At 39.1% G+C, this 26,183-nt stretch overlaps 2 protein-coding genes and 1 long non-coding RNA gene across 6 annotated transcripts in view; 2 read left to right on the forward strand and 1 right to left on the reverse strand.

The window, feature by feature from the left end:
- Window positions 1-259: 259 nt before the first annotated feature.
- On the forward strand, window positions 260-13,081 carry LOC106940366 (tumor necrosis factor receptor superfamily member 19L-like). 2 transcript variants are annotated; one of them, XM_015023095.1, is made up of 11 exons: window positions 260-486; window positions 1,848-1,922; window positions 2,004-2,096; window positions 2,933-3,117; window positions 3,232-3,284; window positions 3,377-3,631; window positions 7,490-7,570; window positions 7,947-8,019; window positions 9,792-10,172; window positions 10,402-10,530; window positions 11,168-13,081. In XM_015023095.1, the coding sequence occupies exons 2-11, from the start codon at window positions 1,881-1,883 to the stop codon at window positions 11,169-11,171; spliced, it is 1,296 nt and encodes a 431-aa protein (XP_014878581.1). In that variant the 5' UTR covers window positions 260-486; window positions 1,848-1,880; the 3' UTR covers window positions 11,172-13,081. The 2 variants fall into 2 exon arrangements, with proteins under 2 accessions (XP_014878581.1, XP_014878582.1); XM_015023096.1 differs by having other exon boundaries at window positions 3,380-3,631.
- p2ry2.1 (purinergic receptor P2Y2, tandem duplicate 1) lies at window positions 12,497-17,127 on the reverse strand. 3 transcript variants are annotated; one of them, XM_015023100.1, is made up of 5 exons: window positions 17,046-17,127; window positions 15,622-15,975; window positions 14,622-14,790; window positions 14,174-14,519; window positions 12,497-14,087 (listed from the first exon to the last, which is right to left on the reverse strand). In XM_015023100.1, exons 2-5 carry the CDS (start codon window positions 15,956-15,958, stop codon window positions 13,866-13,868), a joined length of 1,074 nt encoding a protein of 357 aa, XP_014878586.1. In that variant the 5' UTR covers window positions 15,959-15,975; window positions 17,046-17,127; the 3' UTR covers window positions 12,497-13,865. The 3 variants fall into 3 exon arrangements, with proteins under 3 accessions (XP_014878586.1, XP_014878584.1, XP_014878585.1); XM_015023098.1 differs by having other exon boundaries at window positions 14,174-14,552; XM_015023099.1 differs by having other exon boundaries at window positions 12,497-14,092; window positions 14,174-14,552.
- Window positions 17,128-20,318: 3,191 nt separating this feature from the next.
- Window positions 20,319-26,183, forward strand: part of LOC106940365 (uncharacterized) — a 23,980-nt gene continuing 18,115 nt past the window's right edge. Inside the window, exon 1 of the long non-coding RNA XR_001423072.1 lies at window positions 20,319-20,707. This is a non-coding gene — a long non-coding RNA (uncharacterized LOC106940365). The remainder of the gene's footprint in view (window positions 20,708-26,183) is intronic.

The raw sequence follows: 26,183 nt of genomic DNA on the forward strand, positions 1-26,183 counted from the left end.
TGTTGATTTTCTTGTTGGGTACCTGTGAAAACATGTTTTTCTACTGGCTTGATGGTTAAGAGCATCATTAAACAAGTATCACCCACACACATGCACAGTGTGCAGGTTGACTGTTTTAGCAGTGACAGACGGGGCATGTCCAGAGGGTGTGTGGGGTGTGTCTGTGGTCAGACTGACCATATAAGACACAGCTAGATACTCTAAAGATTTTCATTCAGCTGCACTGAAGAGTGCAGATCTCGGTTTTGACTCATTTCTGTAACTTCTTTTCATGCTTCATTCATTTCATTTTATTTCCGGTTGAAGAAGAACTAGTTTGTCTTTTTGAAGCTTTATTTTCAGTGTCTCTCAGAACATTAGTTATCAAAGTGTGTGAGTTAGGGAGAAAACTGCAGCATTTTTAAGTTTAGTATTGATTCGGTTTTATTAGTCAAGCATCCTTGCTGGGTTGCCTCAGCAACCGTGTGGGTCCACTGCAAGTCTGGGGTGAGTATGCAGCTCAGCTGGATCTTCCTGCTCTCCTTCCTTAGCATTATCTCTTTAGTTTGGTTTCAATTCTCCTACTTTTAGCCCACTTTGTCATCTACTGTTTGTTTTTAGGGAAAACTGCACTTAGAAAAGCACATACCTAACATTTTTATATATATCTGTTATTTTTCCAGGAACCGCTCACAATTTTCCAAACAATTTGTGCAGAAAAAAAAATAAGAAATCTTACAGCAAACACAGACATCAGTTTGCATTTTTTTTTAAAAGTAACATCTTAAACCACAAAGTACCTAGCTGTTTAGTGGCAACTTCAGGCCCATCATGATAATGCCAGGGTTTTGCAAATTCATAGCCCTGTAATTGTGGCTTTAAATGAGAGATCTGTGCAGAGGAATTTCTCTCTGCAAATTTTCATGGTTTATCTTGACATTTGGCCCAATTAATGATGTTTTAGTGCAGTAGGGATGACATTTAGCATGTTTTTTTTTTATCACTAATAACATTCTGGTATCAGCTAAAACATTCGGGATGTTATGATATTTGTGCATGCTTATGCACACCCATTAAAAACAAGTAATAATTAATTTCATGATGGCACCTGTCATGCAATTCAGTAGATTAAGAGGGAAAAGTGAAGAAAATGAGTCAGTTGATTTGCTGCATCATGGTGATTATAATCAAATTTTTACATTTGATTAGATGTTTAAGTAATTTTTTATTTCAAAATGAAAAGGTGTGTTTTGTCAACCCCTATAATTGAGTTTGGGTACATGGTATTAAAATAGGGGGTCATATCTGGAAGTTTTATCACATTTTAAAAGGTTGTGATAATAATCATAAAAGTTGCTATATGCATATTAAGCTTTAATCATCATTGGTTTGCTCATATGCAATTTTTCCCATTAATCTGTTAATCTGTGAATCTCAAATCTCCACTCCTGAAGCTTGGAATCAGAAAACACTACTTCCAGGGTCAGATGATGTCACGTGTCGAGAAAGATCTCGACAGCATGTGTTAGCAAATGAAGGTGTTGTAGGATGAATCATTGGATGAACTGTATGTGTCAGCATCTGCAGCCCAAAAATAGCTGCAGAAAATCCCTGGTTCATTCACAGGAGTACACAAAAAGCTTCTGAATCATAGTAAATGTTATTTACAGCTCCAAGAGGTGCTTCTTACCGATCTGTGTCCAGAGTCTCGACTTTTGATCGCTAGCAAAAATGACTCAGCTGTTATGAACATGTGCTGTACTTGTATGCTAGTTTGCTCCAAATGGATGGTTATATTTAAGGTGTCATGTCATATTTGGAGCTTTCGAAACGGTACATTTATGTCCAGCTTGTTTGCTCTGCTGCAGATCATATGCACATAGAAGAATACATTGAAAAAGATGAGGAACCACCTGTGCTGCTCAACTCTCGTCCTTCTCGCGGTATAATACGTTACTTTTGTATGTTTTAATAAACGCAAATATGTTTGCACCTCCCCTCACTCAGACTTATGTATCTTCCAGGTGATAGGCTGTGGTGGAACTGCAGCGGTGCAGTGTCGGTGGGGAGAAGGGTGTGTGTGTTTGCAATGCCCTGCAGGCCAGGAGCCATCCAAGGTGAGCAAATGAGCCACAAGAATAAATGGTAAATTAATTTTCTCTTGCCCGTGTTGTCCACTATGCTTCCTTCAATGCATCTCCCATTGCTTTTATAATCCAAATCAAATACAAATGTGATGAAATGTGCTTGTGCATGTTTTTATCCACAGAATATACAATAAAAAGTAGTGGGTCATTCACTAGAAACAAACAAACAAACAAAAAAAAACTATTTAGTTTTGAAATACATTTTATTAAATCCTTATATTAATGTAAAGTCTGTAAAAGTCAAGGAATAAAGGCCAGCATGTAAACTTTTTTGTTTTTTTTTGTTTTTTTTGGAGACTTATTTACAGTGTCTTTCACAAGTATTAATACCCCTACATCCTTCAAACAGCTTGTGACTATTCCACCATTTCCTGAACTCATGATGTGTATGTAGCCTAAAAACAAGTATAGTGACCAGAGAACAGTTTTCCATATCCACTACAAGGCTTTTGACCAATGTTAAACTGGACATCTTAATGCATTCTTTCAACAATAGGTTTCTTTTTGTAAATTTTTAGCTCAAAATAAGTTGAAGGTTGTGTTTGTGGAATAGCACAAAATGCGAAAAAGCTCAAAAGGCACTGCAGGTTTAAAGAGATCAAGAGTTGTTGCCTTAAATCAATTTTAATCACTTCTATTTACTGCCAAAAACTGTGTAAGATTGTATCAGTAAAATCATGAAGAAAATATAAAACACAAACTCTCCTAGCTAAAGTTGACATTGCACAGCACAAGAAAGAGGCTCTGTTGTGTCTTATTTTTCAGTTTTATCTCCTCGTGTTTGAAGTCTTTTCTTTCTCTTTCAGCCTTGCAGGCAGATCCAGAGTTCAGCTGAAGACATTAAATGTCAGTTCTGCCCACCTGGGAGCTTTTCAGACACGGTCGACTCTGAGCTCTGTCGTCCACACACATCCTGCGAGATCCTGGGCAGAAATGTTTCAGTGTCTGGGACTCTGACCTCAGACGCTGTCTGTGGCGACTGTCTGCCTGGGTGAGAACTGCCGCTTCTGTCTTGCTGCTGCTCCACATGCGCCCACGATTTAAACTCATCTCGTCTCTATTTCTTTGTTCCTTGTTTTGTTTTTGTTTTGTTTTCCTCATCCAGATTTCTCTCTCCTGATGGGGGACAAGTTTCCACTGAAAGCGGTTGCACGAAAAGTAAGATTCTTTGCAACCCTACATTTGCTCCCTGGTGTTTATAGGCATCTATTCCTCTGATTCATTTTGCAATTCTTGTCTCCGTCCTCCAGCAGAATTGCATGCCAGAAAGGTTCGCACTGTGGAAAAAGGTTCCTCCAGTGGGGCAGGAGGACCAGCCAACAGCACGGTGGTTCGAAGTGCCGAGGAAAAGACGGCGGAGTACGCTGTGTTCGCATTGGTGCCTGTCTTCTGCATAATGGGCCTGTTGGGCATCCTGATCTGCAACATCCTGAAGAAGAAGGGATACAACTGCACTGCTGAGAAGGACGGGAAAGACGAAGAGACTGCCACACCTCAGAAAGAAGGTGAGAAAGACAAAAAAGTGCAAAATTGACCATGTAATGTCATTGAATCCTGTAATCCTGTAACGATTGGTGCTGTGATGTGCTCTAAAGGCATCAGCGCTCAGAGGAAGCGAGGGCTTTTTTTTTTTTTTTAATGCCATACAAGGGTCAATTCAAGAGTCAACAGAGCAGAAAAGTTAAGATGGGAAAATCAAACGAGGCAGACAGAAATCAATAAAAGCTATTAAAAGTTTAAAGTGAGAGAAACTGAAAAAGAAAAAGGATTAAGGGTGTGGGGGAGTGGCTCTAAAACAAATATTGATTCATCACACCCACTCTCTGCACGTTGTACCAACTGCTTTTCAAAAAAGAACAGCCATCTTGAGATTGTATTTCTAGGCATAATTCTTAGCCTTTGACCCACTTACACGCAAAAAGAGCTTTGAGAGTTGTTGATATAAGGCAGTAATTGACATTACAATTACAGTGTCGAGGTCACCCTCACTGCTTTGCACGTAATGTGGTAAAAAGCACCCACTTCTCCTCCATTATTCTCCTTTTGGATCTGGCGCACTGTGGTTGTTGGGTTCTCATTCTTGCAAAACACATGGGATGGGTTGTATTTTCCACAGGGAGTTGAAAGGACAAATGCTGAAGATTTTATTGAGAGATGGCATAATAAAAAGGTTTATCTTATGTAAAAAAAAAAAACTAAAAAAAAGTTTGGATAGCCTACAAACTGAAACCTGATTGTAATTCAGCATCCATGAAAAACAAAAACCATATAAAAAAAGGTAATATTCAGTAATTAATTGCCTAGGTTGTTTATTAGTTAGTCCAAAGAAGAAATTAGAGGGCCTTTAAAATGTGAGCCTTAACAGATTTTAAGCTGGCTAAGCCGGCTTCTTCTGCTCTCACCTGATGGTGCAAAGCAGAGCCAAAGAAGTATTATGACCCAGCAGGAGTGTCAGCTGGGAGCTCAACAGATCCTGTTAAAAGGCTGTTTACGTCTGCACAACAGCTGTTGCTTTTAGGTTTCTTAGTGACTGACATGGAGGAAGAGTGGGGTCTGATTTCTAATGAATTCAATTAACAATTATTGCACAATGTGGGGGACATGCATGTAGAAATCATTGAACTTTCAGCCCCAAGATGGTCAGAGACTCAACAAGTATTACGGGGTTGGGGGACAATAGAATTGAAAACTGTGCAAAACTTCATATTAAAACAGTTAAAATGAAATAAAAAGCACATTTAGAACATAGTAATGAACATGTGTCCACTTTAGACTTTATATTAGTCTGATACTTATCTGTGTTTTTATGTTCTATGAAGTAACAGACCCAACGGATACCTTTTCTTGCTCCCTATAAACTTTGACAGGACGTTTCACTGAGTTGAACAGACGCTCAATGTGATTAAAACCCAGACGGGTGAGCATAGAGGATGCCATTTAATAGTGGCAAGTGCTTCAGGTATCAGCGATGTCTGGTTTTTGTGTTTGTGTAACTGTTGCCTCAAAACTTAAATTGCTCCTGATGCTGCGAAGGAAACTGAACCTGAACCTCGCTCTCTCTGCGGCTCCGTCGTTTCTTCCATCTCCTCTCCATTTATCATAAGTTTCAGTCGTATCTGGTCAAGAACCCGACACCACCCATCCCTCTCTCCTTTCTCAGTCAGATCAATTATTTAATCAGCTCATTTACCTCATTGTTAATGTCTTCTGTTTCATTCTCCTTGGCCAGGACTCTTTAGTTGCTTTCTGCTCTCAATTCTAAGACTGTTTCTATTTACAGTGAAAGAAAAGTTGCTAAGTTTAGTAATTTAATGTTTGAGGGATGCATTGAGGACTGGGAGCAATAACTTGCACATTCATTCTTTCGGGTCTTTTCAGTTCTTGATGTAGCTGCCTATGAATAGACTGAATTAATGTACTATGCTAAATGAGATAAAGGAGAGAAGGAGGGTGTTTATGCAGGGAGTCAGGTGAAGATGATGGAAAACAGGAAACTTGAGAAAGTGAGCTATAGAAAAAATTAAGAGCACGAAACAGAAAAACTCATTAACAAAACCTGTCCCTGTTTCTTTGCCAGCACTGCTACATTATGCTGTTGTTGTGACAGTCTGTCAGTCTCACGATGTCTTTGCTCGGCTAAAGTTAAACAAACGTCCTACTTCTGCACTTTTCAGACCGACTCTGTCAGGGAGAACACCCCAGAGGCTGAATTACAACAAGCCATTTGCCTTGCAGGACTAAAGCGGACCTGCTGGCAGGACTTATAAATTCCAGGTGTAGAGAAGCATTAATGGGAGTAATATCTCTAAATCTGTGTTCAGGCAGAGTAATGACTCATTAAAAACTCTAGTTCTCCAGTTCTCAGTCAGACGCTGCGGTTGAACTTCATCAAAGAGTCACGGTGTTAACAGCAGATAAAGAGTGCCACTCGGTGAAGGTGATGCTGTTATTTTTCCATAGCAACAGTCACTGTAGAGACAGAGCTATTGTTACGCTCTGACAACAGCCTAATGCTGCTGATGCAAGAGATAGAAATAAAACTCTACACGCACACACACACGCATATACTCAGAGATATTTCCAATCAATACAGTTGGAGTTCACACTTGGCTCAGTGTCGCTTGGCATTTCACACTACAGCGCACTGAACGCACCAACACACTGAGCTCTGTGTGCTCCAGTAGCGCTGAATGGAGGAGAACTGCTGAGTGAGTCTATTCTGTCCCCCCCCCCCTCTCCCCCCACAGGCCCTCGCTGCCTTCTCTCACTGTCCTCATCTATTATGGGATGGGGGTGGCCATGGAGGCATTTATATTCTTTGCAGTTAATCTGTCCTCGTCTGTCCTCATCAGACAGAGCGGCTCAGTATGAGTGACTTTGTGAATTTTGGGATTCCTTTAAAAAAAAAAAAAAAAAAAAGTTTGCATACTATTTACCCTCCTATATGGGAAAAACATTTCATCTGTGATGGAAAAAAAGGGTTATTTTTCAGATTAAAAACATATACTTTGCTTATCAGATATTTGATCACTTTAGCTGCTGGTTGCAGTGGTTGCAATCGTCTGTGTGTGAAGTGGGTGGGCTGCCAGATCTGCAGCACCCTCCAGTGGTGGGTCAAGGTCAAAACAACTGTGAAAAAAATCGTAGTAATTGTGTTGATATTTTATGTTACCAAGGATTTTACCTGACTGTCCAGTAACAATGGCTACTGTGATAAATGATCCCCTGCCATTGGGCGGTACGCTGTGATTTACAGCTGAAACCAGGTATTTACAAAATTATGCTGAATAAAAAAATACACGTTTTTTTCCCTCACTGTCAGAAGATTAATCAGACCAAACCTCTCTTGTTTTAGGATGGAATTACCAAAATTATTTCTATTTGCTAAATACCAGAAAACCTAGGGGAAATGTTTTGCAACTTTGTTCAAACTCAGAAGTTTATCTACATTTGGTCAGTATCCAAAAATAATTGTCTTTTAAACTGCATGGTTAGGTTCCAACCTTTTGGGCTTCCTTACACAAGCTTCTTCTCACAATAGCTTGCTGGAGTTCTGGACCATTCCTCCTGAACAGAGCTGGTATAACCGAGAGCATTTTGGAGGCCGTCTGACTCGCAACTTGCCTAAAACTTCTCCATAGGGTTGAAATCAGGGCTTTGTGATTGCTGACTTTGCTGTTGTCACATTGATACACGTTGGCTGTTTGCTTAGGGTTATTTATTGGGTTATTTATTGTTATTTAAACTTTAACTTCCTGGCTGATGTCTAAAGCTGTTGCTTCACTATTTCTAAATATAATCTTCTTTCCTCGCGATGCAGTCTATTTTATGAGCTAGCTAACATGTTTCCCCCTGTCTTTTAGGTCACAACTGCCCCTACATATCCGATGACCTGAATGAAGACACAATCAGTGTTCTGGTTCGCCTCATAACAGAGAAGAAAGGTATCTAACACATCTGATTTGATCTGATTTGATCACAAAATTTTGTGACTACTTCAATACAAAGGGCTGTGCTCGTTCTGATAATTTTGAAGCTTTTGCTTCAAAAGATGCAATTTCCATTTGAAAATAGCTTCTTATATTTTAATTAAGTTGCTGTGTATTTGTCTGATCATTTGAAATGCATGAGTGTTACACACAGACCAAAAGCAACATACATGTAAGAGGCAAATAATTTTTCTTCTGTACTTGTAACCCATATTATCTTTTGCTTTCTTAACATGATCTACTTTTACTTCAGCCAGAGTGCGATAACTTGTGCAACCAATAACATTAAGAGGTGGTGTTTCAATAAGCTGATATTGTCTCTGTGTTTCAGAAAATGCTGCTGCACTGGAGGAACTGCTGCTGGAGTATGAGAGCAAACAGATGAGCAAAGGCTCATCAATCAAGTAAGTGTCATACACACACGCGCACACACACACGCACACGCAGTCACACACTGACAAATCCTTGCATGCTTTCACTAAGTTGTCCTCCTTGAGGTCAGATTTAACAAGAAGTCAACTTCACTCCTGTAATTTTCTCTCTAATTATATATACTAATGATATTTGTAATTCGCAGTTTCCTTCAACTTTTTTAACAAAAAGACATAGTTTCAAAAGATGTATTGACCCTTCAGACTGCTCTGGCTGCATTTTTCTGAGTGGGAGCAGTTTGACGCTTGGCGGTGACTCATTCCCACAGGTCTGCAGCGAACGTCTCACACAGCCATAAAAACTGTCCAGTTATGAGACTTCGGTAGTCATTTGGTCACTGAGCTCACTGGTGGTCACATAACTTATCAAAGTCTCAACTTTTACACGACCAAGGGTGACTGCGGCTGGAACTTTGGTTGCTGCGGCTTTAAGAATCACTCAAGTAGTCAGAATTAAATTGAAAATGTCAGTTTACGCCGCTGCGCCTCCCTGTTTTCTTGCATGAGATCTTGTTTATTTTTTAAACATATGTTAACATTTCAGTCTGGAATAATATTGAAAAAGTTCTTGTTCTAAAATCTGTTTGTAGTTAAGCACTGTTCAGTGGACTCTTTTGAGAACAGAACCATTCCTTGGATGTAATTTTGCTGTGAGACCCCAAGCCTTTCTAGTTTATTGTTGAAATTCTGCATTTATTTTTAAATGTTACAGATGCATTCACAGACAGAAAGCTTAACTATGTCATGATTTGAAGTACCTTCAGACTGTCACTGCTGGCTTTTAACACTGGAATAGATAGCATTAACTCCTTCGTTTGTTCACAGAACATATTATGTTGTAGAGTTTAGTAAGCTGTAAAGTGCATTTAAACTAATCTGAGTTGCACCACTGTACTGTCTAGATAACAGAATAAATAGAAATAAATTATCTTAAAAAACTGTTAGAAAACTGTAGCCTTTGAAAGTCATCTAACCAAATAAATAATATTTTACTCATCTTTTGATTTTGTCCTGACTCTCACCCCTCCACCCCCCCCCAATTTGTTCAGCTCTGATTTTTATGTATTCACTTATAGTGTGAAAAATTGTGAACCAATGGAGATCTCTGTGGCTGGTGCCGGTGTGCTGTTTCTCAATGGGGCCACAGAAACACAAAGCTACAGTTTCAGGAACATTCTGACACACACACATTGTCCACACACAGCTCTGGAAAAAAAAAGTTTTAGATAGATGCACAGCCCATGGAAGGGGCAATGTGGGGGTTCAACCAACCCCTTGCTGCAATAACAGAGACAATTGTCTGTCTCTATTTTGCTCTTTACCTTAATCAGCACCTTATAACAATAAAGAGACCTTCAGTTCTTTAACATCAAAATTGCTCTGTGTCTACACAGTCAATGTACAGAGCTACTTCCTGAAACAATTAAACTTCATCTTTTATTCGTTGCTTCGTTGGTATACACAAGCAGATCTAAGACATCCAGCCTCTGTGCTGGAACAGAGGCATGGGGTACTTGGGGTACTTGGGGTACTTGAGGACCAGGTTTAGAAACCGCTGAACAACATGGGAGAGTGAGCGGAGTTGGCCCATCATAGGACAGAAATTTGTACATTTAGGTTCACTCCAAAACGAGGCCAATTTGTGAAATTTTCTAAATTAAAAATGCAATAGTTGACGATTGTAGTCATCTTGTGTGGGTTCGAATAAACTTTCTGACCGTTTTCCCTCCCTTTCTCACCAACAGGTTCCCGATGCTGTCTCCCTTGTCCACCTTCCGCTCCATCCCCAAGTCTTGCCCCCATCAGTCCCACCTCCACACCATCTCGGGTCTCTCCGGTCTCGCTCCCAAACACGGCTACCGTTGCTCCCGCTGCGCTCAGAGAAAGTGGCCTCCTGTTCTCATTCCTCCCCTGGATTCTCTCAAAGACCCTCTGAAGCCCCCGCAGGGCCTCATTCTGCCCTCCTTGGACACACCTGTTGACCAGCAGAAGAACCCTCTGCTGGGGGCGGGTCGCGTAGACACTCATCACCCCCAAGCCGCTGTTGTGCCAAAGCCTGTTCAGAACAAAGTGGACAGCAGTGAAGGGAGGGAGAAAAAAGAAGGAGAGGTGTTGTCTGTTGGGAGGTGAGTCCGGCTAAATGCATTGCTGTTTTTGTTGTTGTTTTTTTATATCTGTTTCTGCTTTAAAGTCTTCTTTAACTTCACGTCTGAACCCTGAAAACTGGCCTGAACAGCATTTTGTTTAAACACTTTGCCTTGCAGTTTCAGATAAAACTATTCTGGTTTCTTTTGGAATATTTGCATTTGTCTTTCTGGCACTGACTTTAGATAACTTTCTGTTTTTGATTTAAAGATTTCAAGTGGCTCACATACCTGAGTACAAGCCTGTCACCACGGAAACAAAAACATCATCCCAGGAACAAAGAAACTCCCTGTTTGGTGGGAAACATTTTTCCTCCTGTTCGTCATCTGGCTTCAGGAGGTACGGTCATAAAAACTCACACCATGTGTCATCACTTTCTTTCTGATTCTCGCTTCAATCTATGTCTCTGCTGTTTCTTTATGCTTGATTAAACGGTGAATGTGTGTTGAAGTGATTGTCAGTTCACTGAAATAACACAAGATAAGTCTCGTGTATTAATTATGACAGAGAAAAAATGTAAATGTTGGATAAAAAAGACAACAAGTAACCATCTTCTCCAACTGTCTGACTATGTCGGGTTACATAGAGGTACCAAGATCATTTTTGTTTTAGCGAATTAATGGGAGCGAGAATATCTTGAAAAACCATTTAATGCTTCTTCAAACTGAGAAGTCAGCCTTCTCAAGTTAAATAATTTGAGAAAGCACAGGTTATGATGTTATGATGTTCTGGCTCTAAGTTATTGGGAACAATATCTTAGAAACACTGCACTCAGACTGGCCACTTATTAACAGGCTCATAAATACTTCTATCTGTCCTGCAGATTAAAAACTTTTAGACAGAAGACAATGCTTCAGAATCTGTCCCAATCCAAAATATTGAGAAGACACAGCTGTAACAAGCCTTCAGTGTTGTTGCATCATTTGCAAAGGATTTTAATGGCTCATTAACATTACCATTTCCTTTGTCTTATCAGATAAAAAGATGTAGAGATGCTGCATGATCATCCTACCTCGTGAAAGAAGACCTCATTACCTGATGGCAGCTTAAACGCCAGGATGGAGACGCTCTTCAGAAAACTTAACCTCCACCTGCTGGAAGAAGAAGGAATTGCTTCTCATCGCATGATAAGACGATCTATTGACAGCTTGATCTTATGCTGCTCAAAGCTTAATGTCCAGTCAGCAACGGCGCTGGCAAGCTAATGAGTTTAACGCAGGAGGAGGGTTAGTTTAAACCAAACATCAATGAAACCAAAGATGCAAAATCACCAATCGTTACCGATCAAAATATGGTGGTTCTGCTGCTTTGGATATAAGTTTTGTGACCCGTTTCCCTCCCGTTAGCTTTGGAGGAAACTAGACAGCACAACACTGTCAAAAAAAACATAAATAATCTTTGCAACCAAGTGCCACAGATTAGAGGTAAGAATGTGTTTGTTAACAACTGGTTCATACAAAAAAACGGGTTTGTTCTTCTCTTTGACTTGCATAGAAATTACAGATGAATTAAGGATTTGATTTGTTCCTTAACCTGTTGAATGTATTAGCAGAAACTCATTGTGTGCACTGAAGTAAGTTAATCCGGTTGGAGCGTTTAAACCTGAGCTCTGATTTTTACATCTTTAAAGGTCAATATTCGATAAATGCCTATAGCTATTGGAAATCTGTCACAATCCTCGGGGTAAACGTTTCTTATCGAGTTGTGCCATGCAATCATCTATGCTGATGCCAGATAAACAAAATCATTTCAGTCTTCCAGATTATAAACAAGGATTCAGCATGTTTCAGAGCTCCTCTGGTAACCTGTGAAAGTCTTTTAAAAAGTTCAAAAATGTCGCTGCCTGTCAGACAGATGTTTTCTTCATGCGATAACGTCACAGACCTGCAAACTTTATATTGTATCACAGCGAAGCAGCTTTTGTTGTATCAGTTATTGATTTAAGCCCTGATTAAAAAGACAAATGTTCTTTTCCACTCTTGTATAATCAAGAAGTTTAAATTATCAAGTCAACAATTTCCCGAAAGCAGAATTAAGAACCTCTTGGTACGTTTTAGTTTTTTTTTTTTTTTTTTTAGATAGAGTCCAGTGTGGACCCAGGTTTAGTTGGAAAGGAGGTTTTTTCTTTTTTTTTTTTTTTTGTATATTTTCACTACATTTAAATGATGTTGCAGCTCAGATCTTATTATAAGCAGCAAATATCATTTTGGACCACAGGTGAAAAACTAAACATTGAGAAAGACCGCAATGAAAAAAAACAAAACATGTATATAGATGTAAATATGTAAATAAGACTGAGAGCATACACAAGTAAACTCTTTATTTTGATTTTATACTCTAAAACATAGTACGTACGAAGTAATTCAGGGGTGAACAGCTGCACTGCACCAGTGACAGGATTCTGTCATTCATATAAGCTGAACTGCTGTCTGAAATGGTTTTCTACTCTTAATCTAGGGTTAAGCATATCAGTGTTTTTTCTCTCTCTCATCCTGAGCTACACAAACTCACATTTTATCCATCATAGATCTTTAATAAACTAACAAACTGCAGGTAGTCCGGATCCTTACGCAGACTTTAGTTTTCCAAGAGTGTGGCTATTATCAGACTTAATTACTTTATTATGCTCATGTTATGCTGTTTAAAAATAACACGACGTATGTAGAGGAGAGGGCATTTATTATCCCAAGCTGATGATCACGTGTTTTCATCTGATTTCATTGCTTTGGTGTTGTCAGCATTAAACGCTTTCAAAGTAGGCAGGGAGGAAGAAAAAAACATCTCATCGGATTTTTGGGGTTTTTGTTTATATCGTGCTTCATTTTATTATATCGCATATATTTCTGTATGCTGTTTTTACTCATGAAATAAAGAAGAGCTGTATTTTAAACTGTTTCATTGTTGATTATCCATAGCGTATTGAGGTTTGACATGTATGCATGTGAGATATGTATGTTGTTATTAGAGTGTGCCAGAGGAACAGGATCTTGAAGAACCAAAATTCCTTTGTAACTACCGCCCCCTACTGCTGATCGCTACACATTACAAGGACTTGACTGGTGATTGTCAAACCTTGGTACCATTGGTGGTACTTCAGGTTGCTTCGTAGGGATTTCCTTTGGAGCTAACGGAAAATAAATGAAAGTATTGACTATTTACATCAACTGGGATATTCAGCAAATAAGCAGCAACAGTCACAGATATTCAATTAGTACAGTGACAAAAGCACTTCATGGTGGGGATTGTATCTTGATGTCGAGAACATTATTTTTACTGTAAGTCCTATTGACATTTCCAACAAATCAAAGCTTTGTGAATTAAATTAGCAACTCAATAATTTATTCTTATTTCGGCTATAAATAGACGTTATTGTTATTTCATTGGCAAGACTTGTATAAAGAGGCTTTATCTCCAGATTGCTTTTAGAGGCAGAGATCAAATATCTTATAAATGATACTCTCTGTCAGGAAGCAACTTACAAAAGATCAGACACTCAAAACTAATTAGTGCTTAGGGTGAAATGTAAAAATGTTTAGCAAAGTCCAAGGAATATGGAAAAAATTCCAAGTAGTGTACAACATGCCGTTAAATGCTTATTCAATTTTGAAAAATAAAAATAAAAATACCAGGCTCCATGAAGATGTTCCAACTATCTGAGCTGCTTAAAAAACCTCTTAAGAAACAATCCACTCAAGTCTTGGACAGGGAATCAGAGTTTTGTGGTCAAAAAATGTCTTATGGTGGGATTTTGTGAGGACAATTTGCTCTTCTTGGTGAGAGTGCTGCGGGCGTCCCGTCCTGCCAGGAAGTAAAGGATCGGGTCCACGCAGCTGTTGGCGCTGGCTAAAGGTCGTGTCACCTTGTAGGCCACGCTGGCAGCCTCCAGCAAACTGCAGCTGATCTGATGAACACATATTGGATATCTGAGGAGTTTCAAACAGACTGTGAGCCAATTAAAACCGGAAACAAGCCGGGGACTTACCTGTGATGGATCCATCTGTCTCAGGTATCGAAATGAATAGTAAAGACTTCTGGTCAGGTGAAAAGGGAGGAAGCACAGCATGAACGCTGCCAGCACAATAATGATCATCTTCACAGACTTCTGCTTTGACCGTTGGGCCTTCAGACCGCCTCCTTCGCCTTCTCCTCTCTCGTTAGACCCCCAGCCGGGCTCCAGAAGCTTCCGAACCATGAGGCCATAACAAACCATCACCACCATGAAGGGCAAGGCAAACATGAGCACCGACACGACTGAGCTGTACACCAGGAAGTCATCGAAAAGCTCTGAGCTGGTGGTGTCATAGCAGATTCGCTCTGTCTTTACATCCCTGGCAGAGGACATACATAAAATACATTCAAAGCTGTGGGAGCAAAATGGCCGACTGTACAGTTTTCAGTTGCAGACGAGACGTAAAATATAGTTTAATCACCTTGTTCTTGCAAAGTAGAGAATCGGAGCCTGGCAGAATAAAACACACGCCCACACTGCTACAGACACCAGCCTGGCCCGACGAGCACTGACCCAGCTGAGCGAGCGGACGGGATGGCAGATACCAAGAAACCGATGGATACTGATGCAGCAGAGGAATAGAATAGAACCTGCAAAGGTGATCAAAAATTGTATGTTCTTCATATATATTCGTATGAATAAATGTTCTATAGCTTATTAGTAAACATTTTGAAACTTTCTGGACTTTTTAAGGATAAATTTTAATTTATAGCATTGGATTTTTTTTTTATGACTGATCAACAAAAAGCAGTGCATCATTTTGAAGTGACAGTAATGTGATACATGCTTTTAAAACATTATAGAATGCATTTTTTGGAAGGTTAAAGTTGTACCTTTCTTTTCTCTAGTTTCAGATGAGTTTCTAATACTATTTTATGACCCAACGCTGCTTTAAAGTTGTTTATGATGCTCTTCGTTCAGAAACGTTCTCTGCAAATCTCAGAAAACGTCAGAGAACAGCTGGGTTTACACTCATATTAAATCACACACAAATAAACCCTATGTGCTAATTATTTGACTTCTTTTCTTGTAGATTTTTCTGACACCAGTTACCTTCATTGAGAGTTCATCAAATAGGCTGCAGTCCTGCATCCTTCAGATGTGTCCCTATATTATATTGCACAAATGTGTCTGTCAAAAAAACATTAAGTAGTGATTTGTGGATTCTTCAGTAACAAGCCATTGAGATACTGCTAAGCTTTCACCATGTCTTCTTGTTGATTATATGCTGTGCCAACACATATCATTATATAGTCGTGATATTTGCCAGTAATATATCATATTATGGCCAAATGGCAAATATGACATGATTTTCCTTTGCTCTACCACTTCCTCTGTGCATCACATTTCAGATGCGATACACAGTGTGTGCTGTATCACAGATGTGTGTGTGTGTGTGTGCGACTTGGCCCGTGCCATACCATACAAGTTGGCATAAAACAGGAAGCGTATCAGCTTGCAGACCGGCTCGCTGAAGGGCCAATCGTTCTCGTCGGCATAGTAGAAGATGAGGAAGGGAAGAGTGAAGATGTAGAGTGTGTCACACATCGTCAGGTTGAACATGTAAATGGTGGAAGGCTTCCATCGCTTCGTCCGGAACACCATCACAAACAGAGCTGTGGCGTTCAACGCCAGACCAATGACGAAAACCAGGGCGTAGCTGACGGGAAGGAGGATGAATTTAAAGTCTTCGTTAAATCGACAGAAGGGGCTGCTGGAGTTGGAGCTGTTGGTCATGTTGATGTGAGAGTAGGCCATGTTGATTGTGACAGCACCTGACGGGGAAGATTTCGACTGGTTACAAGTGAGTTCACTTTAATATGCAGGCGTTATTCAGAGGGCAAGGAAACGCAGGAAGTGTGTCATCGTCGTAGGATGCTCATCTCGTTCTGATTCAGCAGCACAGTTCAGAACAAATCATGCAGAGCAACGATCAAAGTTACTCAGCAGAGATTGAGTCATTTGATTGTCGATTTTGCATTTTCTCTCTGAGTGGGCGCTAGAATTAATGAGAGAAAAATATGATGGGGAAAATAACCAAAATGATAAATATTGTATGTGACTGTAAATATACATTTAATTAAAATTCATGAATTTTTATTTTTATTTATTTTGTATTTTTGCTCTCCTAAATGAGTACAAAGATTTGAACATTTCAAGATGTGGGATTTGTAGGTTTTACAACTAAATCTAAGACGTTTCTTTACCCATTTACTGATTTACACAGATTGCACTATTGCAACACAAAATTTATTGGAGCCGTACTTCCACACAGATAATCAACTGTCACCCTCACAATCTGCATGCCTAAGTTTCTAAAGACTCACAGCTGTGCAACAGAAGAGAGAAACAACTTTAACTCAAACCAGGCCAGTTTCAAAACTATTTGAAGACTCCCGCAAGCAACAACAGTGCCTCGCTCAGTTTCAGCTGGCATTTCTGTGCAGTGACCAGCTTAAATCAGTCATGCATTAACATTAACATAACACAAACACAATTTATTTATGCAAATATAAGAGCAAACCCTTTTTCCCAGTCAGTTTGGAAAAAAAAAACTGTAATTTTGTTATTCTCTTTCTGTTTTCTTTGTAAAAGCGAGTCTTCTATTCCCAGTGAGCGTCCCCCTCTTACAGTGTCCTCTCTGAAACTGCAGAAGGTTAACTCTCCCTGATAACAGTTACGAATTAGCCACTTCTTTAAAAAATCTACCCAGTTCTCCTAACTTTCAGTGTGCAAAGCAGGAAAAACTAAGCACACGCAGCTATGCATCAACATCCTGTGCTTTCCAGATGAAGTGGTTTCTCACATAGATTTATAAAACTGATAAAATTAAAGGGCTACTCACATTAAACGGGAGTTTTAGCGCTGCCTCTCCTAAGCTAGGAATCCTCAGTGTGCTGCTTTTTTGGCTGAGTGTGAATGTAGGAACTTTGGGATGGTAAAGAACTTGGAGGTGTGTGCTAGACTGACAAGCTGCAGCCTGCACACTTTGCCCTGAGGGCTCGGATACTATTTCTCCCATTTACAGCCTTAAACTGTCCAAATCTTTGATCTTACATGCATAACATTTCAAAAATATATCAAATTCAAAGTCAAATTAATTGTTTATTCTGCCAAGACACATGGGGGAAAAAACATGGATATATATATATATATATATATATGGCAATTTCTAGAACTTGAATATATGGACATTTGTCTTCATTTTTGTCAATTAAGTAATCTATATGGGAATGTTTTATGTTTTGCTTCTTTGTTAGAACAGTTTTGGCACGTTAGTGTTATTGTTTTGTGTGTGTGTGTGTGTGTGTGTGTGTGTGTGTGTGTGTGTGTGTGTGTGTGTGTGTGTGTGTGTGTGTGCGTGTGTGTGTGTGTATTTCTCTTTAAAAATCTATAAATAAAACATGACTGTTTAAATTATGACTTTTATGAATAGAATAATAAAGAAGCAGTTATAGACACAAACACTTCTTTGCTATGAATTTGCTGGGATTAAACCAATCTAATTTCCAAGAGAGTGTTCTGATGAAGAGACTTGTCTATCATCATCACACTGCCTCCACCAAAAGCTGTTTGATATTTGTCAGTTTTTCATTAATACAACCCACATATTCAATGCATTTTTGTTATTAATAAGACACTGTTTAAGAGGACTTAAACAAGCTTTTCAACAGTAAAAAGTACTGTTACATCAAAGATAAAATCAACCAAACACACATTTATTTGCTTTTGAGCTGTATTTATAAAGGATTTTTACTTTTATTATGACTACTGCAGATTTATTACATAGAAATTGCATTCTGTCTTCTTTTTGTGTACACTTGAAAACCCCATTGACACAACTCTCCCACGTTATAACTAAACTACTACTATTACAGAGAAATGGAGGAACTAGAGCCCAAACCACTGTTTTTCTCCTGATGGTAAAAATATTATCATTCCTGATCTCAATCGTCTGAAGCAAAACAATACTAATATTGCCCACACAGGACCTCCAAAGTTATGCTGCTGTCAAATATCAAAACACGTTCACCAACACAAAACCATATTTCTATTTAAACTTTTATAAAACTGATAAGTCTTTGGTAGGCAAACCAGGAGAAGAGAAACAAACAAAAAAAAAAAAGAACAGTATAGGCCAGCCAGCTGATGTAACACGGTGTGCTCATCCCCAAGGTGCACTGTGTATTCCAGCAAGAGTTTGTCTCCCCTTGATGTGGTGCAAGATATGAAAATGTTTCTTGGGATTGCTTTATTCACTGGAAATCAAACAAGCTTCAACGTAGGAGACACCGTGTCTAGAATATAGTGTGTAGCATCTGCTTTCTTACCTTAATTCGGCCAAAAGAAAACAAACCATACATCAAAATAATTGTCTCGGCGTCCTCTCAAAATACAATATCATCCAGAAATGAATGTCATCCATTTTCCTTCCTGCCTTGAGCACTAACTGTAGAAGAGTTTGGCTTCAATGAATAGCCTCATGTGGGTGTATGTGAGGTGTTAATATTGAAAAGGAAGGTGAGAAGAGGCGCTTAATGTCTTACCTGCTTTTAGAAACTCTGCGCATTAATCATTTACTGTTCCTTAACCTTACATGTATGTCACTGTAGAGGGCATACACCTTGCCTTTTACTCTGTTAGCCAACATTACCATACGACTGGAGTCATACTAGCAGGCCAAATAACTTGATAATGGCTTTATGAGAATTCTTTAAACACATTTGCTCTGAAAACCTTGAAATTAAGATAATCCGCTTTGGGAGAGGTGGAAACTTTCAGAATCAAATTAGTAAAAAGGAAGTTTTTTTCCCATGATTGCTAACACGTATTAAGCTTGAACAGCTTGGACCATTTGGTTAAATTTTTCTGGGGAGAAAACATGGTGGGATGGGAGGAGTAGTTTAAACTGTTCTGAGGCATTATATTCATAACTATTGAGATTAGAAAAGACAATTTACACTTAAATGTTATTTAGCTTTATTTTGTTGTTGTTTTAGATTTGTTTTATTGCTTTTGAAATTAGCAACAACAATCCATGCAGGGACATTTTTGTTACCTTACAAATAGATGTTAACTAGTTTTTTAAAAGGTGTGTTTAGTGCTATCCATCCATTCATCTGTTTTCTTTGTACTGCTTATCTTTGCAGAGCTGAAAGGGGGTTCTAGCAGTCATTGGGTGAAAGACATGTTGAACGATGGACAGGTTGCCAGTCCATCACAGGGCAGCACAGAAACACTCAAGACAAAAAAAAGTAAAAAAAAAAAAGTAAAAAAAAAACTACACACACACACACACACACACACACACACACACACACACACACACACACACACACACACACACACACACGATTTGGAGCTCATGACTCAGGATAAATGGCTCAGACCAGTGAAAACAAACACAAACCTGGTCAGCAGTTATAAGAAAGAGTTGATTAGGTGAGCAACAAAGATTTTTACACCTTTGGTTGAGGAAGTCTTACTCGGTTTACATTTTCTGTTAAATTACAACACAAAATCTTTAGCAGGAATCTGCTGCTGTATCTCTTCAGCCGTCATTACAATCATTTTGATCAAAACTCACACAAAGAAACACACAAGCTTTTCTCTCTGTTACACTGCCTAAAATCTGGGTTATGTTTATTTTGAAAAAAAAAAAAAAGATTAAAATTGGAAAACGTCGTAGTGACCTTGTTGAGTCTAGTTTAAAGCTTCGTCCTGATTAGAGAATTATATTATATTATATTATATTATATTATATTATATTATATTATTAAGAGATGAGAGCCCTTTTCATTGTGCATTTAAAAACGATCGATTTTTCCTCGATCGACTGCGGTTTCTTGTTGCTATGCAGCTCCGTCTCTTGCCTTTTCTTCTTACTCATGCTGGTAGACGTTAGGGAGGGAAAAATAAATATGCTTTTGGTGGATAACCCCGACATAAATTGACTGATGGAGTCAGTATCTCCATCAGTCATCTAGTCTTCATGTTTGCATTCAAAAATATCTGCGGGCGCGTTAATCGAGGTCACGCTGGTGGAGAAACAAAAAAAATTGTGCTGTGTTGCTCTTGGTGGTGTTGTTTTTTTTCCTCTACTAAACAGATACCACTGGTGTCCACATGGTGGCGCCGTTGAGCTTAATTTGCTGATAACACTCTCTCCTTCCCTCTGCTCTTTCTTTCTTTGCTGCCTACAACAGTACAGTACACTCTCGTAGTGGCAGCAACCAGCACAAGCGTGTGCAGTGCCTCCTCGTAGCTTAGGCTCTCAATAAAACTGGCCATTTATCATCAATCATGGCCGCCGGAGTACAGATTTAACTCTCCGTCTTCTCCTCCCTATCGACTTTTAACAGGAGTAGGGGGGATTTCTGTTTGAAGAAGACGAAAGATTATTGTTGGCCCCACACGGATTTGGATTTCCTCCAGGAATTACAGTACATCTCACAAGGGAAATACCATTCATGTCAAATCTCCAACATGCAGCCGCCGCCGAGGAAGGTGAGTGATTCCCAGGGTCCGTTATGTTTTTAGCTGGCTGCTCACACAATGACAAATAACGGTGTTGTTAACCTCAGATGGAAGTAATTTATTGACCCCACACAACAAGCGTTTGTCAACACAAGGTTAAAGATATCAGATGGACGAGCTAGCATGGCGAGTTAGAAACCTTTTATTGACATTAATGTGCATCTGTCCAGCCGTCAAAACGTCAAACCGCGTTAGCTACAAGGCGCTAGGTGGTCTGCTACAAGACGTTTTAAACAAAGCCTCACACTGTTGTATTGACTGTAATACCGTGGCTGTCATTTTGACGCGCATTGTTGTGGAAATAACTTTAAATTTAGGTGCTTATTCGTTGCATTTAAGTGCACAGCACAAGCCAAAGCCCAGTGTTGTTATTTTGCTAATTTATGTACGCTGTCAGATTTGTGACAGCTTTTGTTTCCAGAAGGTACAACAACAACATCAACAACAACGGGCTTTTGTCCAGTGTGATGCATAATCGTTTTTACTTTAGCGAAAGAGTATGAATCAAACGAGGGTCACATTGGTTTATCTGTAAGGAAGCTGAGCTTGCAGAAGCTAAAATTCACACGCCAGAGCCAGGTCTGATGCTGGCTTATTGATTCGTGTTTTACTCTCTCCAGCACTCTGAAGCACACAGCACTGTCTGTGAGCATCGTATTTAATTTGAAAACTAAAGAGAGGTCAAATAAGGAACTTAAACAGTGGAAATGAAGTTGTTCTTACAAGCTTTATATCCCTTGGTAGTTTTTTTTTTTTTTAAACGAACACCTTCAGTTAAGCTTAGTGTATCTGTAGAGCACCAATTGACAACAAAGTTAATTTTAAGGCTTTTTCAAAAGACAAAATACATATTCCAATGCATTCCAGTACCATCAGATTGAAATTCAGATTTAATTTCAGATCTGTTAGTTTCATCCGATTGTAAGGTACCCTTACAGTTGGTAAAAAGTACGGGTGCACCGATTGCTGCTTTCTGGCCGATCACCAGCCCCTTCCAATTTTGGACAATACTTTTTTTTTTTTTTTTTGTTCTGAAAAGTCGGTAAATATAGTGATAAAGTCATTGAGTACGCAACAGTGGGGTGACGAACATTTAGATGTGACCTGGTGCTGTGGTCTGTGAGTCAGTCCTCTGTCATGGGAGAGCAAAAAGCTGATTTTTCAGAAGTTTTCAGAGGTAGATAAGACCAGTGGATGAAAATGATTTCTCTTGCAAGTATCGGCTGACCGCTGATCTTCCAAAACTAGAGAAAACAAGGTAATTGAATCTTCACATCTGTGTCCTGCCTCAACCTGAGTAAGCACATGGGGACAGTGGAAAGAAACGGTTCCCCTTTAAGAGAGAGAAACCTCCAGATGAACAGGCTCTAATTGAGGAACCATCACCTCAACCAACTTGAGAGGAAAAGAAGGAGACAAAAAAGAAACGTAATGAAGCGTACCTCCATATTTTTAATAGGAAGGAAAAAGAAATGTGGATAATAATAAGTAGATAATGGCAATAAAAACTATGTTAAAGGATTCAACCATGGATAAACCAGAAGTAAGTTCTACATGCACAACAATCTAACTCAAGGTTAATGGTATCAATAGTGCCATCAAAAGCTCCTTCCAGTAAAAACACTCAGAAAGAAAGACATACAAAGACAGCATTGGGCTACGGATGGAAGGAGAAACATAAGGAATGCAAGTAGAGTAATCAACAGCTCTGTCAATGACTCCATCCAGGAAAGAGATGCAGAAGCACTGGGGTGGGAATACTTTCTACTGGAAGGAAAACTACACGCATGATTCAAGTAATTAATGGTCACAACAGCTGCAAAGGTTTTGTTCAACACTCCAAAATGGCTAAGCAATGAATCACTGGAGTAGGAGTCATTTCTACTGAAAAGAAAAATAAAGAGTTTATAAGAAGTTAATGTGCAGCATCAAGTGTGAATAACCCATAAGTGGAGAGAGAGTAAAGACAGCAGAGGGAAGAAAGTTGGTCAGAAAGTCTCCTAGTAGCCTAAGCCCATCACTGCTGATCTATAGAGTTAGGGGAAGATAACTTAAGCCACTTAACTTTACGCATCACCAAAAAAAAGAAAAAATTTAGGCCTACTCTTAAGAGTAGACTAACGACTGGTTCTACTAGAGCTTGACTGAAAGATCACCCTGTAGATTCTGTTTTCCAAAGTCTGTGTTGGTGTTCCGGTGAGCTCCAACACAGCTTCGTTGGTTCAATGCATGTTATACAGGTTGAACTCCAGAACAAAAGCAAACTTGGAAATATGACGACGAATAAATCGGAGTTTGACTATTTTCTTTGGATGAGCGGTAATGTGAGGGAGCTTTAAGTAAGCGACGTCTATCACAAGCGTGATCATACTTGTGACGATGGTGCAATGTTTGAGCGAACTGGTAATTTGTTTATCTCTGTTTTTTTTTTTTAAATCAATTGGTTTTTAAGTGGGAAACGTCCAGTTTTGCCTTCTATTTTATTAGAAGGCAATATTAGAAATAAAGTAAATGCATGCTGTGCTTGTACACAATGGACAGTGACTGGACGCATTTCTCACTGCTTTTTGTTTTGTGGAGTCTTAAAGCAGGTGCATGGTGTTCCCCTGTAAGTCTCTGTGCGGATGTCTTTTAATTATCACATATCTCCCCCCTGTGCTTTTTAATGTGCTGCCTTTCTACATGTCAAATCATGCCCTTAAAACTCAGTCACTTTACAAGCTTCTTCCATAAACGAGGCTATGGTGAGCAGAGGCCACTCTTTGCTGTCTTTTTGATCAATTTTATGTCAAAATTCTCTCAAGAATTAACACAAATTAGCCAAAAGTACAGCTTTTTTTTTTCTTTTTTTAACACTATGCCAAGGTGGGTGACACACGCCATCCTCTCAGCCCGCAGCACCACCGCCAGAGTGTATCAGTGTTTGGCTGTCAGATACAAGTATTTTCTCCCTCCCACGGCGACACATCCAGCCCCTGAAGTGTTTTGTCTGGGTCTCAGCCCATCTGCTAACAAACTGAGCTATTTGAGCCCCATATATTAGTTTGATGTGACTTAAATTATAGATGGCTGCTTCTGGGTTAATGCAGACTAATAGATGTAGAGTGTCTGTGTGAGGCAGAGGCAGGAATGAACCCAGCAGAGCAGCTTTTTCTCAAAGATATGATGTATTGATTAAACATTTAGCTTTTCTTTTTTTTTTTCTAGCAATTTTAATATAAAAAAACGTATGGAAAGGAGTTAGTTGTGGAGTGTGTCTAAAACACTAGGGGGAAAAGTACTGACAGTGAGAAATATACAAACAGTGAAGCGGACGCCTGACATTGGACCTGAGAGATGGAATATGCGTCATTCAGTTTTCAGCTGAGTGACGCCGTGCCTTGCAAAAGTATTCGTGGAGCTTGAACGTCCTCCACTTTCGCACATGTTGCAGTCACAAACTTCAACTTATCTGGCTGTTTTCGAACACGTTAGTGGTTCATTGCAAAGTGAAAGAACAATTCCAGGTTTTCTTACATGTATGTACTGGTGGATATTTGTCCACCAGTGGAGCTACATTTCCATTTCACTGTGAACAGATCAGTCTGAAAACGCATCTAGGAAAGTATTGTCTTATTCTTCATTCCTCAGCCGAGTCAGACTAGCTGGGAAGCATTTACCTTTACATCACAGAGGTCCATTTTTGCTCTTTTTAAATCAAATTTGTCTCCATCCACAAAATGAAGATGAGTTTTCAAGTCATTAAGGTACCTACCATTTAACATTTTATCTTATGATTGAAGAGCCATACATCTATTACTGTTTTAGGCTTTCCAAATAAGTGGATCAAATGTTCAGAAACTTCAATTTTTCTCTGTTGCACCAAATGCATTCTTGGCTTATGACAAACTGCAAATGGATCTTCTTCTGATGACTTTCTCCTTTCCACTTTTCCATAAAGATCAGATTAATAAAGTGTATGTCTGTTGAACTTAAGGGCTAAAAGCCATCGTACACCACACTTATATTCTTATATTTCCACTTTAAAAAAGGTAACAGGGCATTTTAGTGTCTGAGTCTGGTATTTCTAGACATAACGTCAATTTATTCATCTAGTTTAGAAACGTTTTATGTCTGAATAATTCATAAGTCTGAGTTAAGTACCTTACCAAGCCAATTAAATAGCTTCCTGAAAATGGTTAGGTACTGAAAAGAAAGTGGCTAAAAAGCAGCTGAAGTCTAAAAGAAAACTTGGAAACACATTTAGGGAGCTTGAAGAAATATTAAGAGCAGTTTTAAAGTATGACTAGAAATTTGAATTTGAAAGCACAACAAACATAATTTAGGAAAGATTCAAGACTTTTTCATAACGTGCATAGTGATGTGTTTTGAGGTCAGTTTGCTCTGATTCTAAAGAGGACTGTTGTTTCACCTGCTTTTATTGATATTTTCTTCATATCTGTGTCTACAAATGTCTGTGATTTTAATTGAAATCTTTTTTTTTGTTGTCTCTGACACTTTTATGATTTTTTTTAAAAACATTTTTTAAATTCTTTGTCTTGCAATTCACGTTTAGCAGACAGAGTAAAATGAGACGGATGTAGAAAAGTCACCTTCACTCCTTTACTGTTCTTGCACTTTCTACTGCAGTCTAGTCCACATCGTTGTTTTATAATCTCAAGAATCTTGCTAAAAAACTGTGTGTGAAACAGAAGTGCACATATCGCTGCTTGGGGGGATTAAGTGCTATATGTTTTTGTGAACCGGGCCTAGCTACTGTTGTTGCATTCTCAATTTGACTTTCAAGTTCACATGGATGTCATAATTTTCAGTGTCATTTCTTTAGCCTTTTGACTTTTGGGTTGATCAGATTCTGCAACGGACAACTTCACACGTTTAAGATCAACTCTCTTACCCACAGAGAGCGAAAAAATATATACAGACATAACTCACAACCACTTTTGAGTTATGAGAACATCTTCTTGCTGATATACACGGTTGTTTGGAAGTTTTTACTGGCTGGCTCAAAGTGTCACCCTCAGATGGAGGGGAATTTGTCAGGATGTTCAATAAAAATCTAGGAACCAGCAGGACTGAAGTCCATTGTAAACTGGAAAGAATGTCCTATGCTTGAAGGGTCTGGTTTGCAGCTTAAATAATTGATTGTAGGAGCAATAAAAAAAGAAATATCTCGGAGGAATCTAAACTCCCATCGATTGCCAGCGTAGTTAAGATCGTCGTCAAGAGTAAACGTGTCACCTTCTTCCTCCAACCCACCAACTATTGCTTCTGGTCTCATTCTTTTTTCTTCTGTTTTCACTCATTTCCTTCATGTTTCATCTCCTTTTTCTTCTCACACCCCGCTTACCTCCTGATCACCATATGACCCTCTTCTTCTTTTTTTTTTTTTTTTTTTTTTTTTTTACCCCCCCTCCCCCCGGTGCCCCCCGTGAGACAAAGAAGGAGC

The sequence above is a fragment of the Poecilia latipinna genome, unplaced genomic scaffold, assembly GCF_001443285.1.
Source record: "Poecilia latipinna isolate Pla-1442-1.1 unplaced genomic scaffold, P_latipinna-1.0 Scaffold3195, whole genome shotgun sequence".
NCBI classification, from domain to species: Eukaryota; Metazoa; Chordata; class Actinopteri; order Cyprinodontiformes; family Poeciliidae; genus Poecilia; species Poecilia latipinna.

Coding starts and splice junctions, on each gene's coding strand:
- LOC106940366 (XM_015023095.1), top strand. CDS start 1,881: ATGAGGAACCACCTGTGCTGCTCAACTCTCGTCCTTCTCGCG. Junction 8,020..9,791: donor AGCAAAGGCTCATCAATCAA/GTAAGTGTCATA, acceptor TCTCACCAACAG/GTTCCCGATGCTGTCTCCCT. Junction 10,173..10,401: donor GAGGTGTTGTCTGTTGGGAG/GTGAGTCCGGCT, acceptor TTTGATTTAAAG/ATTTCAAGTGGCTCACATAC.
- p2ry2.1 (XM_015023098.1), bottom strand. CDS start 15,958: ATGGCCTACTCTCACATCAACATGACCAACAGCTCCAACTCCAGCAGC. Junction 14,553..14,621: donor CTCTACTTTGCAAGAACAAG/GTGATTAAACTA, acceptor TTGCTCCCACAG/CTTTGAATGTATTTTATGTA. Junction 14,088..14,173: donor GACAGATGGATCCATCACAG/GTAAGTCCCCGG, acceptor TCATCAGATCAG/CTGCAGTTTGCTGGAGGCTG.